At 37.9% G+C, this 17,594-nt stretch overlaps 1 protein-coding gene across 1 annotated transcript in view; it reads left to right on the top strand.

Annotated features, from left to right (window-relative positions):
* gpc5a (glypican 5a) overlaps positions 1–17,594 on the top strand; it is a 191,393-nt gene that overhangs the window by 122,865 nt on the left and 50,934 nt on the right. Inside the window, exon 8 of the mRNA XM_030130951.1 lies at positions 510–672. Within this exon, the coding sequence (XP_029986811.1) occupies positions 510–672 (163 nt within the window). The remainder of the gene's footprint in view (positions 1–509; positions 673–17,594) is intronic.

Below are 17,594 nucleotides of genomic sequence, written 5' to 3'. Positions count from 1 at the left end.
GCAGGCCACTGCAACCCAGGTTAAGACACATGGAACTCATACTATGGATTCATTTAAATGCAATCTTTAGATTTTGGACCTCAGGGTAGGCTATGTTTTCATTTGCTCAATTGCAAATATTCTGTGCTCCAAAAACCTGTACAAAAATACACCAAATATCTGCAAAGCAATGCTGCAAATGAAATGAGACATGCTGTACAAACATTGTGCCTTCATATATCTACTTACTTGAAGGACAGCAACTAAATCGTTGGAAAATCAATAGATTTTTTTTTTTTTTTGCTTTTCCGTCATATTCTAAAACACATACTAAACTGCTTGCCACAACAAGACCTTGTTCACTGTGCTCTACTGTGAATAAAAGAAAATTAAATAATAAAATTCTTCTCACAGCAGGAAAGGCAGCTTCTCTTGATACGTTAAAATTCAGTTAAAACTAGTTTAAGCCATTACTGTGTTTTCTCTCATTCTTAAAGGTTTTATTTTGTCTGTGTACTTTTTCCCTTTAGCTGCTGCAGGGAAAGTCCATTCCTAAACTGGGGACACTGGATCAGATAGAAACAGGAAGTGGAGACGCAGAGGGACGCTACAGTGGCGACTGCGACGACGAGGATGGCTGTGTCGGTTCAGGTGGTGGCGAAGTAAAGAGGAAAGTCTCCAGGGTGTCTAAATGTAAGTTGAATCTCTTTTGTCATTTCATTGAACTATGAACCACTTACTAACTTAATACATTTGCACCTAGTGGATAAAAACTACACTTTTCAATAAAAAGGCACTGTTGAGAATATTTTACATTTTTCTGTTCAACACAAAAGGCAAAGAAAATCAGTGATTCATGTAATGATAGTGGACATCTTTTTCAAGTCCAGTACAGTGTGTGTATTCACATGGTAAAGTTTCTTCCTCTATAAAGTTGCATAAAAAGAAAAAAAAAAGTTTTAGACCAGTAAAAACATTCAAAAGCGCAGTTGCATAATGCTGTATTTTAATAAGACTTGCTCCAGTCTCCCTTTTATGACAGTCATAATAATAGTCATTAAAGATAATAGTTGCTATGGGGACATTATTGCAATCAAGGCCCGTTACTCTTAGAATTATTGCTCCCCAGAGGATGAATAACCCCATATGAATCAGAGCGGCGGAGCTTTCTTCACCACTTTGCCTTTACCTTTCGTATTCTCCTCTCCCCTCAGCACATAGATTCCTCCTCTCCTCTCCATCAAACATGCTAACAACCTGATTAATCACCTGTCTCATTCTGCCTATGGCGACAGCGAGGAAGGGAGGGGGTCATCCAAACAAGTCATTCTCTTGGTGTAAATGTTTCCTCTACTGCTTGTCAGTCTGTCTCGAGGCTTTAGCAACTCCTGCTCAGAGAAGCCGCTTAACAATCGCTCATCTGAGGCTGTAGGGAGGCTGTGACATTTATTACCCATTACAGTAGAGCCGCCCTTTCCTTGTCACAGGCCACATCAGCCTGTCTCCCGTATTTATGACCCGCTGTCTGTTCTGACCTCTGTCTAGCATCTGTCCCCTGGTGCCTGACCCTTAGACAAATACTGAGGATTCCCCACCTGAACCAGACCTCTGGTCAGACCTTCCAGGATTTTGCCGTGCGAATGTTGCTACAAAACAGCCTATTTTTCCTCTTAAAAGCATTTTGTTTGGTGACTGTAGGTGGTAGATGAAATAGAAGATTTCAGGCAGCCGAAAGCCGAAACACGAGGTTTTATTTTTTCTCTCTTTCCTTAAATACTTAAGCATTTATTATCATTTTATGTTCTGAACAGGAGCAAAAACATGCCCTCTGCTCATACCAAACTAAAAATACTGTTCCTGGAATCTACTCTTTAAGGCAGAATCAGCACAATATACTTCAAATAACATAAATCAGTGTAGATGTTTTTATGCCTGTGTGAATCAGAGGCATAATTTAACATGACACGTCTTTAACCTGTTGGAATAATTGAAAGTCACTGAAAAAGCAACCCCTGAATTATTTTCCGCCATCAGTCATCAATATTGTAACCAAGGAAGCCAAAATGATGTATGACGCACATAAACACGGGGTAATAAACACGTTAGACCCTCATTTGAGCCGTGCTTTGATCGTATGACATTATTATTTAGGATCAACACACCTGATTTCGCATTAACACAAAACCTGCCCTTGGAATGTGCTTTTGTTCAGATCATTAAGGTGTAAAACATGACAAGAATCTAAATACCATTGAATGAGGCTGACAGATTAATTTCTGCATGATTAGAAATGTATTATTTATGTAGGTGCTTTACCTTTAGCCACTACTATAGTGTAGAAGGGTTCAACCTGTTGTATTTTTTGACGCGTGCATGAATGAATATCCGGATGGTTTTCTTTGTCTTTGGATATGCCAATCCATTTATTGACAAATATCAAGTCCAACCGTTCAAAATAGGTCACAATTGATGTTCAAAATACTCTCCGTAAATAAACAAAATAGGCTATATCACATAAAAAACACACTGAAAACGCCGACCAACTGAATTCACACTGTGGCTCACAGTCAGGAAATTTTTTGGGGCTGTCCTTACACACTCCGCCCACATCACACAGCAGGTATTTGTAACCTCACAACACCCATACCCACACCCATGATGAATTGCATGTGTGGTCATCATCACAGCCACACCCACTAACCAATTATTAAATTAAAAAAAGAGGAATAAACAGACAAAAATTGCATTTTGGCTACAACAATATATCTGATTTAAGATAATGCAACTACTCAGGCTCTACATGTTTGGTTTAGAGGGACTGAAGTGTGCACAAATATCAGTTTAGGGATGTAGTAATTCAGTTACAGAGTCAGCTTATTGTTATTGTAAAAGCCAGTTGTCAGTAGAAAAGACTGCCAAACTAACATTAGTCACAGATCGCGAACAGAGCCACAAAGCTATGTTCATAAAGGTCCATCTGGACCCTGGTGCAAATGTCCGCATTCAGCCCAAAATGTGTTCCTACTTTGACTGCGAACTGGATGCTTGTTTTATTTACTTTTTTGTTTAGCATTTCCAATAACCAGTCCAAGTTTTGTAGTGCTGGCACCCAATTTTTGTGCATGTCTATACACACTTCTGATGAAATATGCATGTACTGAACTTTCTATAAATTCTTTAGATCAACACATGAAGAGTGGAAGACAAACGTGATGCCTTTTACTTTATTTGTTGCTTGAAATCTAGTCTACTGTAGCAACAGAGCTTGTAAATTGGCTGCCATGAGGTTAAACCACTGTGGTGTAGATACAGTATTAATGGACATGGTTAGATTTTATTTCAGTCAGTGTGCAAACCTGTGAAAACCCGAAGAGACGGAGATACAATATTAAATATAAACACGCAACCAGAAGCAAATGCAGCTATACAACCAGGTGTAAAAACCCTGAACATGAGATGAAAACCAGCAACTTCATGAAATGTCATAAAAATGATCAGAAGTGCAGTAAAGAACTTAAAAAACATAACTGACCTCGCTGCGTTATCCCCACATGGATGAAATCAATGATAAATGATATGTGCTGTGTGTACAAAACAGGGTTATGAAAAATAGGATTTTACTTGGTTTGCATGTAGATTTTTTTCTGTTTAATAGAAACTAAAGTATACAGAAGTTACTACTGTACTGTACTGTATTTCAAGCTGCCATTTTCTGCCAGTGTATCAGAGTAAATTGAGTAGAGATACTGAGCTTAAGCACCATGTATAATTTAATTTGATTTCTTTCCCATCAATTTATCCATAATCCTTTTCCTTTGTGTCTTTGATGTTTATCAGCACAACATGCTGAGGATAGATCAGCATGATAAGGAAATAAAATGGAATAAGCTCAACACTGACAGTACAAGCCTGATTTAAGGGATTATCCTCATTAAGCAGAATTACTGTTGTGTGAGAATGCTATGTATGTGACAAGAAGCAACAATGTGAGCAGTTTATCCTGCTGAAAGAGTTCTTGGATTTTCCAACACTGCCTGTTGCAGCAAGGTTGTGTTTACAGCAAGACAGATAGAAGAGCCACCTGGTGGAGTCGATGCATTTGTTAAAGTATGATTAGGCTCATCTGTTTGCGTAAAACCCAGACATTTATGGAACCCACACAGCAAAAAACAGAAAATGATTGACTGACTGAGTCCTATTCAACATGGATGTGCAGTACTTACACACAGAGATCTGTTTCTGCTGTACATTTAGAGGCTGCTCATCAAATTGCTTTACTTTTAATTATATTTAATCCACATTTTAAAGGAGGGATTTTTTTTTTTTAAATGGAATTATGCATTTTAAAACATTTCCCTGTGGTCTACATAAAATGTAAATGCTATACTTGGGTCTGACTTCTTTGTTAATTCAACTCCACAGGTCCATCTTCAACCCTATTTCTGAGTAATGACACCAGAAAGGTTGTTTTGAGTGCTGGCCCTTTAAATGCAAATGAGCCACTTCACGCCCCACCCCCTCCATGTTGTTGGCTGTGCTGCTCTGTCCCGTTCAACCAACAACTGAACATTTTAGGTAGTCAGCTCGAAGTTTGGACATATTTTCAGTATGGACTACAACCGCTGCTGCTGATAAACAATTATGTCATACTCGGAGAAATGTTCGTCAGAAGTCTCGACCTTATATGTGCAAATGTCGTGACATTACTAGTTATAGATGTAACAAATTAAGCAGGAATTAAAGCAGGTTGTAAAAATCTACACGATTTTTGCAAAAATGAATATAAAGATAGCTTTGCATCACCTGGAGGGTTCAAATTCAAACTTTTTGAACTATTAGAGTAAAAATACACAAATAAATGTACCAAAGACTAATACAAGTGGGTTTAGCCAAATATGACCCCTTTAAGGCCAAGTTTGTCAGATTTTGGAAACTTTAGGAGTCTCTAACTGCAAAAAATTAGAATAATATTCATAGTTATGTTTTAATCACATGAAAATGAAAATTGTTGTCTTTACTTTAGAGTGTGTTGCTTTTGTTGTTTTTTGGCACCACATCCTCTCCTTTTTTGCAGCAGAGCATTAATATACATTACTATAACCTGCTCTATCTGTGTGGACTAGAGTTATGATTCTGCAGGACACCTTTGCTGTTTTTTGGCCACTGCAGTAGAAGGTGATGGGATATTCTTTTGGATGGAATCTGCCGTTTCACCACTATAAAATACACCAAATCTTTTAGAACTGATTAGAATTTTGCCTTGCTCTCAAAATTATTGAAGTATCCCAGTGTTGCATTGACAATACATGCATGTACGCAGAGGATCATAACCAGCGTCGTGAGTAGTGATTAAATACACATAACTTATATTTTCATAAAGAAGGTTGTAATTTAATGCTACATACATGGTGCTGTACAAATGTTGTATGAGTGTATGTGTTTTGTTATATTTACGCAGCGTGAATTAAATGACTGAAGTGTATTTGATGACAATAAAAGTAATAAAAGCACATTTTTGAGGTTTAATATAATAATTTTGGCGTGGTGAGTAGGTGAAAGCTGAACTGTCTGAAGTAGAAGGGAGGAGACAGTTCACCGCAGTGGCTCTGTTTTATGATTGAGGATGATGAGATAATTACACACCTGGTTTAATTATATGAAACCTTGCCTTGTGCTGCCTTAAGCAATAAGTAATGACTCCAAATTTGGCATTCTTACCACGGGTAGAAAACAAAAGATGCCTTTCATGTGAGTCACAGTTTCTGACTTGATTACAATCAGTACACATGCGGTCAAGAATGAGATCAATGTTTTATTCAGCTGTAGTGTATCTAATACTACATCTTAGATTTCTGTGACCTGTCAACATTCCCTGCAGTGAAGACCAAAGCAACAAAGTGTTTTTTTTTTTTTGTTTTTTTTTAAATATAGAAACCCCAACAGACAGCTCAAGGCCTCTTATCTGTCCTGGTGTAGTTCAGCTGCAGACACTGCTCATAAACACTGTACTGCCAAAAAAAAAAAAAAAAGAATCTGTCAGACATACTGGCAGCAGGAGAGACACAAATCGATTCCTAGCAAGTAAGCACAATGTGGTATGGGGAGAGGCTTCTTCTGCATGACTCTTATTAATTAATAGTGTCTCAACAGGAGGATATTTGATGTTATCTGAGCTTCTGCCTCGTAGGCCCTTGGTAACCTTTAACATGTACAGCATGACTCCACCGCTCTCTGATGCCAAGTGCAAATGGACTTCACAACAGGGTGATATGCACATTTGCAAAGGCAGTGTTGTCCAATACTTCAAGGGTTTGTATACTGTATGTCCCAGTGCTAAGTGGACGTACAAAATTATATCTAGCCGTTGTTGGAGAGGCAGTTATAGGCCCATCACTGGGAAGCCTGTTGAAGTTTGCCATTGAGGCCCCTTAATGATACTTGGCTGTGCCTCCTAGAAAGATCTTTATCCTCATTATAGTGTGAGATCAAATTAGGTCACCTGCTGTGACTCCTGCCCTCCCCTGTGCCAGTAATAATAGGATTAAAATCATTTACGGCAGCTCCTCTCATAAGCCTTCAACCAGCGAGCCTTATTGGGTGGACTCCTAGGTTGTCTGATTATTGCGCGATTAACCCTCTGATCTAACTAATAAGTAAGTGATTTATCAAAGGGCTTCATGTGTCAAGCCTTTGTATTATGCCTCACCTTTTCACATATTTAAGCTGCAGTCAGTGCATGAAATCATCCTCTGTCAAAAAAAAAATTTGCTTTGTAAATTGGAAAACTGGTGAAAAGCAAAACCAGTGACCTTTAATTAAAGGTAACAGGAAGATTTAATGACATGATGGACCAGAGGTGTCATTAGTTTATATTCTGGATGGGTGGCAACAGATCAGGTTGTGTATCATGCTAGAAATGTGGTGAATTTTCAAGTATGTTATTGGATTTTAAGCCCAATTAACAAGAAATGTTTAATAAATAGTATTATGTGGAAAGAAAACAGCTGCTAATACAAGACTCCAACCCCTATTACTAAAACAAAAAGCTAAAAATACAGAATGAAACTAATAATTCTCAATTTTGAAACTGTCACTATCCAAATTAATGCCCAGTAACCAATAATCAATGTTGGGATGTAACTACTTACCATACATGTAACAGATTTATGTCATTAAATTACACAGTAAATTGTATACAATTGTAAATCATTACAGTTAATGCAAATTAAAGATGTGAAATTAAAATGCAGTGAATGAGTGGACATTGCTCCAAACACACCAGGGTGGGTGTGATTTTTTTTTTTTCTTGTGTTAGAATTATTTAGTACTGGTTGACACTGTCTGATTTATATTTATACTATGTTTTTAATGTTTATTTACTTATATTTAAGACTTTGCAACTTTATTATCCAGTTTTAAAATGTTTATTAGGCGTAATAACATGCTGGCGCCAAGAAGGAGGGAAGAACTGTCAAGTGGTAACCGACAAATCTGAGCAAAGAGTTGGTGGATACATTAATATTGTGGTAACTTATTTTGTTCAGTTCTAATGAAAAAAAATTGTGTAAATCAGTGAATATCTTATTTTTTGTTTTATTTTATTTTTTTCATACTGTTGAAACTGGTTAATGTTCTGAAGTTATGTATTTCATCTTTATTGTTTTGTATTGTATTATTGTATTTATACTAGTACGTGGGTTGTAGATGTGTGTGTGTGTGGGGGGGGTGTTGCAGTCTGTGATTGTCGGGGGGTGTCCATGATTGTCTGAGCGGTTCAAACTCTCCGTGCCCACTCCACTGCTGTATGGGCCCCTTGGGAATGCTGGGTCCCATGAATTTGTCATGTTTAACCCCTTAACGGTGGCCCAGGCTGCAGGCACCAATGTTAATACCGATATGTCAGGACAGCGGAAAAATGTGGCGTTCCTGTTTTTAACTTCATTTCCCATCATGCGGCGTGGTACTACACTTACTGTATTCCAAAATGACTAATATCTCAGAAAATATTGGTCCTATCAACTTGCTGAGATATTTAATGTGGAGACAGGACTATTCCTCAACTGTAGGTACCAAATTGGCATGGTAAATACGTCTCTATTTGTCATAATTGTGCCAATACACACACACACAAACACATACACATAAGTCACTTTTCCGTTGGCCCTCAAATTGCGCAAATATAACTTGCATATAAAAATGTACCTAATGGAAAAATGACAATTTCGCCGAAAGTCTAATTTTTTGATTAAAAATTTTTGCACTGGCAAGAGGTGGTTTTTCGGGCATAGTGCAAATGGTATATCACGCAAAACTGCAATGGAAAGACCTTTTTTCGCAACTAGAGTCAGGTGAATTAAAAAAACAGATGTTCATAGACGTTACAACAAGCGGCGAAGAAGAAGAAACATGTCACGGTATGTGTGGACACACCAGGAAGCCCAATCATTTTTTTAATTTAGTACAAGATAGAGGGGTAATATATGATAATAATGAATATATCTGTAAATCAACACCATATTTACGTTCGTCGCCATGTTTATGGAATGACTTCTTGTGTCATCTCGTGATAATAAATAAACAAATCATCGCATTTGTGATTTATTGGAACTGGCATTTCTGTTTTTTTCAACATTTAGTAAATATCAGTAAAGTTTTGTGCAGATGTCCAATGGGAAAGCGACTACAGACGCTCTGAGCCCTTCCAGTATTATGACATAGATATCAAAAAAGTGGAAAAATCTTCTCATGACTTCACTCGTGTCTCCACATTGATGTCTGAACAGGAAGAAAAAGACTCAATGCAGCGTTCATAGATCCTTGACAGTCTCAAAGTACACAAGGTCAACAAGACACTAAGAAACAACATCAGAAGCTCAATGGAGAAACCCACTAAGAGCTTCTGTCAAAGCGAATCACACAAGTGACTATCATTTCCTGCTCTGTATTGAGCTTTCACGCTCCCCCTGCTGCTCTACATAGGCTTTAACCCCGTCACTGTGGATATAAGATCAAGAGAGGGCCCGCGATTAGTCACCTCTTCTACATGCTCATCAAGCTCGGTGACAAAAAGGGTCTGTGAAAATGTCAATGGGGGGGCCATTTGGAGTGAAAAAATGTTGTAGGCTATGAGAACATGAAGGGAGAATAATTGGAAGTGAAGGGGTTGGATGACCAGAAGGCCACATTACTGACCATTTAAAGGACAGTTGCTAGAACCATATAGACATATGGCAGCCATGAAGGGGAGCCAAGAAAGGCAGCAGCAATCAGTGTGCACAAGTGTCACCTCAATACACACACAGCTTCCTATTATAGTAGAGGAAAAGGATATCGAAGCTGTTGATATCAAGAAAGAAAAACTCCTTACGCTGCGCAGATGATTCCACCCAAAGTCCATCACCCTGTGCTGCAGCCGGAGACAGTCGAGGTGACCGTCAAGGGCACTTTATGAAACAGGAAGCGTTCATGAGTACATTATTAAAATCGCTCCTGTCATCAGCAGATAGATGATGTGACTGCCAGGGACTGCCAGAAAAAAAGACACCATCTGCCATTACGTATGGGCGTTGGCGCTTTTGGACAAAGGAATCTAATAAGAATATAATCTTAATTTGGATATTTCCGAAAGGTGGTGTTTCTCATGGACAGTGTTATAATTACATATCTACAGCTGCGGTTAAAAAAAAAGCAACTGACATTTAGAACTTCCTCATGTGTCATGGTGATAATTATATTCATTTCCGTGACCTTAAAGAGGACATACTATTGCTTTTTGTTATTTTCTTTCATAAAGCTTTCTATTCATAAACAAGAATTTGATCACTATAGCTCAGGGGGAAAAAAAAAGACATTTCTCATTGCTAGTATAACTGGCTTTCCTGCATTGACTTTTGCTTCTCATCTACTTGTGGAAAGCGTTCAAGTCAACGCAAGGCTGCTAAATTGTCATTTCCAAATATGCATGTTTTATACATACAATGGAACGAGATGGGATTTCACAGAGGATCAGGGTGCCACATAAATAACAAATAACACAATAAATAAATAACCTGAAAGTTGATTGCTTACCGCAGGATACACAGTTAGGTTTAAACCCTCTGTACACTTGCATGGTGACAAATATATTGTTTATTCTAGTAGTAAAAATAGATTCATGCTCCTCATCAATCAGTCATCTTACCCAATAATGAATACACATGTCTCTCTTATTCACATTTAGAGTTCTTCTGCCCTATAAAATGAAAGTAAATGAGTATGAGCCTTTTGTACGTCACCTTGCTATCGTAACATAATTGGGTTACATTATTAGTCTCTTTAATCTGTTCTGTGTTGATGTTTTCTTGGCTGAATGTAGGTTACCTTGACTTGCCCTATATTATTAAACTACATTAACAACATATTAACCCAACTGCCTCCTACTCATCCACAGATTGTTCTTGGTTTTAGCTTCACTGTGGGATTAGTTTATATAATCAGTCTCTTGTGACTCATCATGAATGCCTCCCCCGTTTGCTGTGGGCTTATCTAACTCATATGGATAATCGTGCACCTTTCTCTAACTCTGTCGGCTTTCAAATACTGCAGATGACAAATAAAATTAAGTGTATTGCAAGCAAAAACACTCTGAGTGCAGCGGTGCCTTCCTATGTTTGCAATCCTTGTTGTGGTTGCTGACACAGTTTGACAGTATCTGAATGTGTACATTAGTTAATACACTGAAAGAACATCAGACCTTTGAAAATCTGGATCTATATTTACGCTTGTTTGATAAATAATATTGATGAAGTGAAGGGATGTAGGTCTGTTTTTACAATCAATTGTATTGTTTAACTACAAGCGCCTTGTTTCCAGTGCACAGGGGAATAATGCTGTGTGTTTGTTCAGACAGAAAAATAAAGGTTTGATCCTTCTTCCCCCTTTCACATAAGTAAGCCACAAAGCAGGCAGATGAAAGCATGCAGATTAATATCTGCTGTGTATTAACATATGGTCACAGCTCAGATTGGATTCTGTTCCAGATGAAATACACACCTGTGTATGTGCTTTGAACATCTTTGGCTGCTTGCACTCAATCCATGCGTGGATGAAAATGAAATGCAATTCCTTTTTGATTTGCCACAGTAAACATAATGACATTTTTATTGTCAGATAATAGAAACCTTGCATTTTCTTTATCATTTTCCTTCCAGGTGTTTGTTTTTTTTTAACCAAAGCTTTTTAACAGGAGTAAGTTGTCATTATCGTCAATGGCACATTCGTATTTTTCAATCATTTTCTCATACCATGCATGACTTAATGGCTAGCTTAATGAGCTGCGGCTTGCATATGGAAGGACATCTCATTGCGTTAATGAACCATGAAAAGGGCAAGCACACATCATTGTGTGAACTGTTTTAATAATCAGCTCCGAGTCAGACACAGCCCATCTAACAAAAGTCTGCTCTATCAATAAGCACAGTGCTGAACGTTTCATTAAGAAAACGTATTCTCTGATGGCCCAGCAACCGACCGACTTTGACCCTCTACCCACTGCTTGTCTACTTCTTCATCTTTTTGCCTTTTACTCTCCATCTCCTTTGCTACTACACAAATACGCTGAAGTATTAATAGGCCAGCAGTTCTCTTAAGTTCTAAACAAACTGTACATCCACTGCAAAAACCCTCACCTTCTGTTTCAGTGCACAACCACAGTGTTGATGTATTACTGTACTCAAACAGAAACAGTAGGGCAATAGTGATCAGGAGTTCTCAACCTGCTGTGACTCAACACCCACTTATGATTTTTGAAACCTTTTCCTGGACTATCTTCCAAAATGAAGAGAAAAAAACCATGAGAAAGAAAAGGAGCAAAAATAAACTGGGTTATAAATGAGTGTTATGCTACTGTCATCTAGCCTGAGAACCAGAGGCACCCACTGGTGCCAGGGTTTGATTTGCTCTGGCGGATCAGTCTGGCGCTGGTCCCATTCAAACTGGTTTTGACTCAGCGATGATCTGGCTGAGCCGATCACAACCGTTTATCTCATACAGGGTGGGTCAGATTTGGTTTGATATGATGATGCTTTGCCACCTACAGTTCTTCAGGTTGGGCATTGATTTTTGTCCCTGTGAAAGAATCTTCCAGATTCGCCTTAGGAGGAACCCCTGAACGCAACATGAGTCACTGTTTCTGTAATAGGCAACACACCCCCCACTGTGACTAGAGTTTTATTTTTCTTTTATTCTTTTTTTCTGTAGTAAAGCAGCAGCATGTTCCTTCTGTAAGCTTATAGTGTGTGTGTTTGAAGGACAAGTGTTTACATTATAACCCTTATCGATAGTGATGTCCCGATCTGGATTTTTTTGCTTCTGATCCAATTTTTTTTATGTCTAGTTTTGCGGGTACCGATCCTATACCGATCCTTTTAACTTTGAAACTTTGATTTAAATTTGGAGTCATTATTTATAGGTTATTATGCTATTATTTTACTTGAGATCACAGTTGGGCTGAATGTGGAACCTGAACAAGTATGACACCTTTGACTTTTAATGACTTTAGTATAATTTTTGCACTTTCTAAAGTCATATTGTGGGCCAAATTTGAACCTTTGGTGGCCTGGTTTTGGCCCGCAGGCCTTATGTTTGCCACCCCTATTATAGCATGTCATTGGACAGTTCCGGCCAGGGATTATATGGGGCATGTGTTCTGTGTGTACATACCTCACAATGAGTACGCACAGACCAATATGACGATACGAACTGAAAGTGGAACTTAAGATGCTTTACTACACTGTAAAAAATTACTGTAGAATTAACACCAAAAAGTTGTAAAATTGCAACATAAAAAAACTGTAAGTGACAATACAATGCAAAGTTGTTTATTTGAAAAGATTTTTGTGTTAACAATTAAATCAAATATAGCTGTAGTTTTTACAGGAAGAGTATGTGAACAAAACCAGATTTGTATGTAGAAATTATGTATTTTTATTGTTTTTAAAAAATAAAACTGTAAATTGAAAAACATTGTGGTACCGTTAAAATTGCAAGACCATAATGTTGAATTAACGGCATATTTTATATATATATATATATATATATATATATATATATATATATATATATATATATATATGTTATTAAAAAAGTAAACATTTAACAATGTAACATTTTAGGTTTGTAAATTAATGGGTTGGTAGAGGTGGTAGAGCGGCTCGTCCAATAACCAAAGGGTTGGTTGTTCCAACCCTGGCTCCGACTGTCTATATGTCAAAGTGTCCATGGAAGACACCGAACCCTAAATTGCTCCCAGTTGGACCTGGTGGCTTTGGAAAGCACTTTGGACACCATGAAGGTGGATAAAATGTGCTAAATAAGTGCAGTCCATTTGCCATTTAAATCTGGTGTTAAATCTACATGTTTAAAATGTTAAATCTACATGTTACTCTGTAAATATGTTTACAGTTAGGTGTGTTTTTTACAGCATTGTTCTGGAAACCACAGCTGCCAGTTTTTTTTCTGTAAAAACAACAGGATTTTTTTTACAGTGTAATTCTCCCACTGTTGTGCAGCTTGTTTTCCTTTTCCCTACCTTTGAAAACTTTCATATGATCATGCAGGACATTTGTTTAAGATGGCATTGCCCCCTCTTGCCCGCCCCCAGAAATGGGCCCGGATCGACCCAATCTCGCGACTAAATCCAATCTAATCTTCTAAAAAATGCCAGATAGGAGCCAATAACGATTTTTTGAATGGATCAGGACATCCCTACTTATCAATGAATAGACCTTTTGACTTATTTCAGACCACACATGCACCACTTGGCCTCAGGTCAGATCTTAATTCAGTTAATTGTGGCTTTGGTCATATAAGAACCTTTACACTGGGTGTATTATTTGAGAATTAGACTGGTAATGCCTTAACTGTCAGCTATAATCACTGAAATAAATATTCTGCTTACCATCAGTGAAACACTTGGGCTTGCTTCTGGGAAATAATGACATCAAATTGTGGTGGGATGGGTGAGAGGCTGACACATAGACTACCAGTCAAAGTTGCCCTCAGCTACCTTTGATTTTGTGGCAAATCCTGACGCACATAAATAGGTGTTTGTGAAAGCCAACAGGAATTCGATCACCCATTTTGACAGAAAAGGATATTTACTGCAAACCAGTGTCCATAAAGGAGCAAGGTCAGTGTGTGTGAGCTGAAGCGTCAGGTTCCTGTCTGGTGGTACCTCCATTAGTTCAGTCTCCAACTCGATGGACAAAGCCAGAGATGTTTCCTGAAGCAGGACTCGCAGAGAGCATGCAACATATCATATTGGCATTAGCATGCAAACTTTTGGGAAAACTGAGTAAATGGCAGAAATACAAGACTAGATAGTGTATGTTGACATGAGGGGAAGCCACTAGAAATGAAAACTTCAATGTCAAATCATCTCTCCTGTATTCTTCAGTTGAAAGTTTTTTTTTTTTTCCCTTGAGGCTCTTCATTTTGTCTGAAACCAAACCCACTGTGCTGTTTCTGCCTTGTATTGATATCTGCTAAGTAGGCCAGTTTCGGACAAATGTGACCATCAGTGTAATTCAGCAGGAGGGGACGGCTGCTCTCCCAGAAAGAAAAACACCTTGAAATGAATCCATTTTCTTAAATTAGTGATTTTCATCGCCACGTTCATGATTTAATGCATTTCTGCTTCCATCTGCTTTGTTGCTAGACTCATGCCTTTTTCACTTAAACTGACATACTGGATAAATGTAGAAAAAAAGGGAAACAAACACACTAAAAGCCACAAACTGAGAACAGGAAATGGAGAAAAGATGCAAAGCAATACACCGTATACAATCCTGAAACAGTTTGTAATATATTGCCAGCAGAGTAAAGGTTAATATAAAAAAACAAAAACAAAAAAAAAAACAACTTCCTTTGCAGGACTATCCTTGCAAAGATGAGGACTAGGAGAGAACTTTATCTTCATTATTGCTGATATTGAATGAACCATTACTCTACAGCACCATAACATATGACTTCACCGTAACTCTCTCAGCAGATTAGTGGAGTCTGGGTCTATTTTTTTTTTTTTTTAGATGGGAATATTAAATGTTCTGTGGGGGATTTTTCTGTTGTATAATGTTGAATCTAACTGTATTGTAACATGGCAGTATGTTTTTTTGCCTGTCAGTGGTTATAAAGAGGTGATAACTGTTACATCCACTAAACATACAGCAGCTCTAATTCTTTAATGTGTAACACAATTGAGCTCAAAAATAACACAAAAAAACATTCCTAATGGATTACATTTGTACAGCATGTGCTTTTTTTTATAGAAGTTTTTATTGCAGCTTGTGGCTACATGAAAGTAGACTTGGCCCACACTGCTTGTCATCACAGTGACATATGACAGGCAGGTTTTGTATCCTTCCTCTTCATGTCCTCTGAAAATTTCACTCAGCCTTCATCTTCAGACCTCCAAGGTCATCCTTAGATGTGCATCACTAGCCCTGGAAGACCCACACACTTCTCTCCCATCATTCCCCCTCTCTGTCTGCCCTGCCAGGCAGAATAAGAACTATCTACTGTATGTCTGCTGCCAAAGCCTTTGACTCGCCGTCCTTCTCAATGCTATGCACAGCCTCACTCACATACGCACTCAATCAGAGAAACACACCAGGTGAACCGGTGAAAATCTGAGTCGTCCAACAGGAACAAGGAATCTGAATCTACTCGACTACTGATGTTTTCTGTTGACCTTCAGTGATAATGGATGAGAAATGATGGAAAAGACTGATATTCAGGCTGGAAACATTGCCACAGGGGCTTCACGTCTATCATGGCCACCAAAGAAGGCGATATATATATATATATATATATATATATATATGTGTATATATATATATATATATATATATATATATATATATATATATATATATATATATATATATATATATATGTATATACAATGATGTTATTTTCTGAGGTGAAACAGGGTTGTGTGTTTTTGTGCAGCTGTCATTACATGGTCATTAAAAGTACACTCTCTCAAACGCTCTTATGTGACTTGAATGAAAACATACAGAGTTGTGATAATCGGCTTTCAATTCATATGCCCGAGGTCTGCTGTGGAGAAACACAATGGGGACAAAAAGGCTGTTGTGGAGTTCAGGATGGGTTTGAAACTCTCCTTTCAGTCACATCAAGCTCTCTTTGATTATTTCTTTGAGTTCAAAGGTAGTTAGTTAGTTAGTTAGTTGGATGGATGGATGGATGGATGGATGGATGGACAGATAGATAGATAGATAGATAGATAGATAGATAGATAGATAGATAGATAGATAGATAGATAGATAGATAGATAGATAGATAGATAGATAGATAGATAGATAGATAGATAGATAGATAGATAGATAGATAGATTAGGCCTGTAATGGTACACGTACCGAACCGTGTCGGTACACACCTGTTCGGTTCGGTACACAGCTGTACCGAAACGGCACAGCACGATGAGAAAAAGAAAAAGGAATGAAAGACGTCATTTGATGCGGAACTTTAAATCCGCGCAAGTTTCACACGGACATATTGAAGGAGCACACATTGACCCAAAATACGAAATAGCAGCTGATATAAGGTAAAAAAAAAAAAAAAAGCACAACAAATATGATGTGAACCTGGAGGGAAGAGACTGCAGACCCTCCACCGTCAGTACAGTCCCGTTTGGATCAGTTCAGGTCCCGGTGAAAGACAACAACGAGGAAAGAGACGGTGATAAGACGGACGTTGTGTGGCCCCTAGGAACTACGGTAGTTCTAAAACACACTAGCTCTGTCTGTCTCTCTCTCACGCATGCTGTATAACAGAGGAATAGAACTCGGAGTTGGACGTTGAAAGTATATAAAAATAAAGTTTCACTTTCGTTTCACGCCAGCGTTAGTTATGTTAGTTATGGACCGGACCGCAACCTCCCCCCCCCCACTCTGACCAAAAAAAAAAACAAAAAACAAAAAAACAACAAACAAACCATCCCCCAGACAAATCGCACCTTCCGCGCGCACGTGCACACACACACACACACACACACACACACACACACACACACAAAGTGGCCTAAACAGTTTGTTCTCTGTCCTAAAATAAATAATTTGGTTCATTGTGTTGTCAATGTTGCTTTTTAGTTTGTTTAAACAGAATACCAGTTTACCCTCCTGTTAATGTTGCACTTCATGCAGAATTTTTTGTTGTTATTTTTCTGCAGAATGTGAACTGACAGAACTGTGATTAGGTTTTTTTTGTTTGTTCAAAACTACCTTTCAGGGAAAAGTGCAGTACTAATGTTTAAAATACATTTAGTAATATTAATAATTTATTTTATTTTCTATTTGATTTGTAGCAGCAGAATTATATTATTCTTGTTTTTCTATATTCTATTGTGTCCAAAAATTGGGGGGAAAATGTTCAAAAATTCATAAATGTATTAAAGACATTTTGGGGGGTTTTCTTTCTTCCCGTACTGAACCGAAAAAAAAAACAACCGTGGCTTTGAAAACCGAAAACGTACCGAACCGAAAATTTTGTGTACCGTTACAGGCCTAATAGATATAATAATTTGTTCCAAGAAACACTTATCACAATCACCCCCA

Source organism: Sphaeramia orbicularis, chromosome 3 (genome assembly GCF_902148855.1).
Source record: "Sphaeramia orbicularis chromosome 3, fSphaOr1.1, whole genome shotgun sequence".
Taxonomy (NCBI): domain Eukaryota; kingdom Metazoa; phylum Chordata; class Actinopteri; order Kurtiformes; family Apogonidae; genus Sphaeramia; species Sphaeramia orbicularis.
Note: the sequence above shows the minus strand (reverse complement) of the source record. Positions and strands in the feature narration are given on the sequence as shown.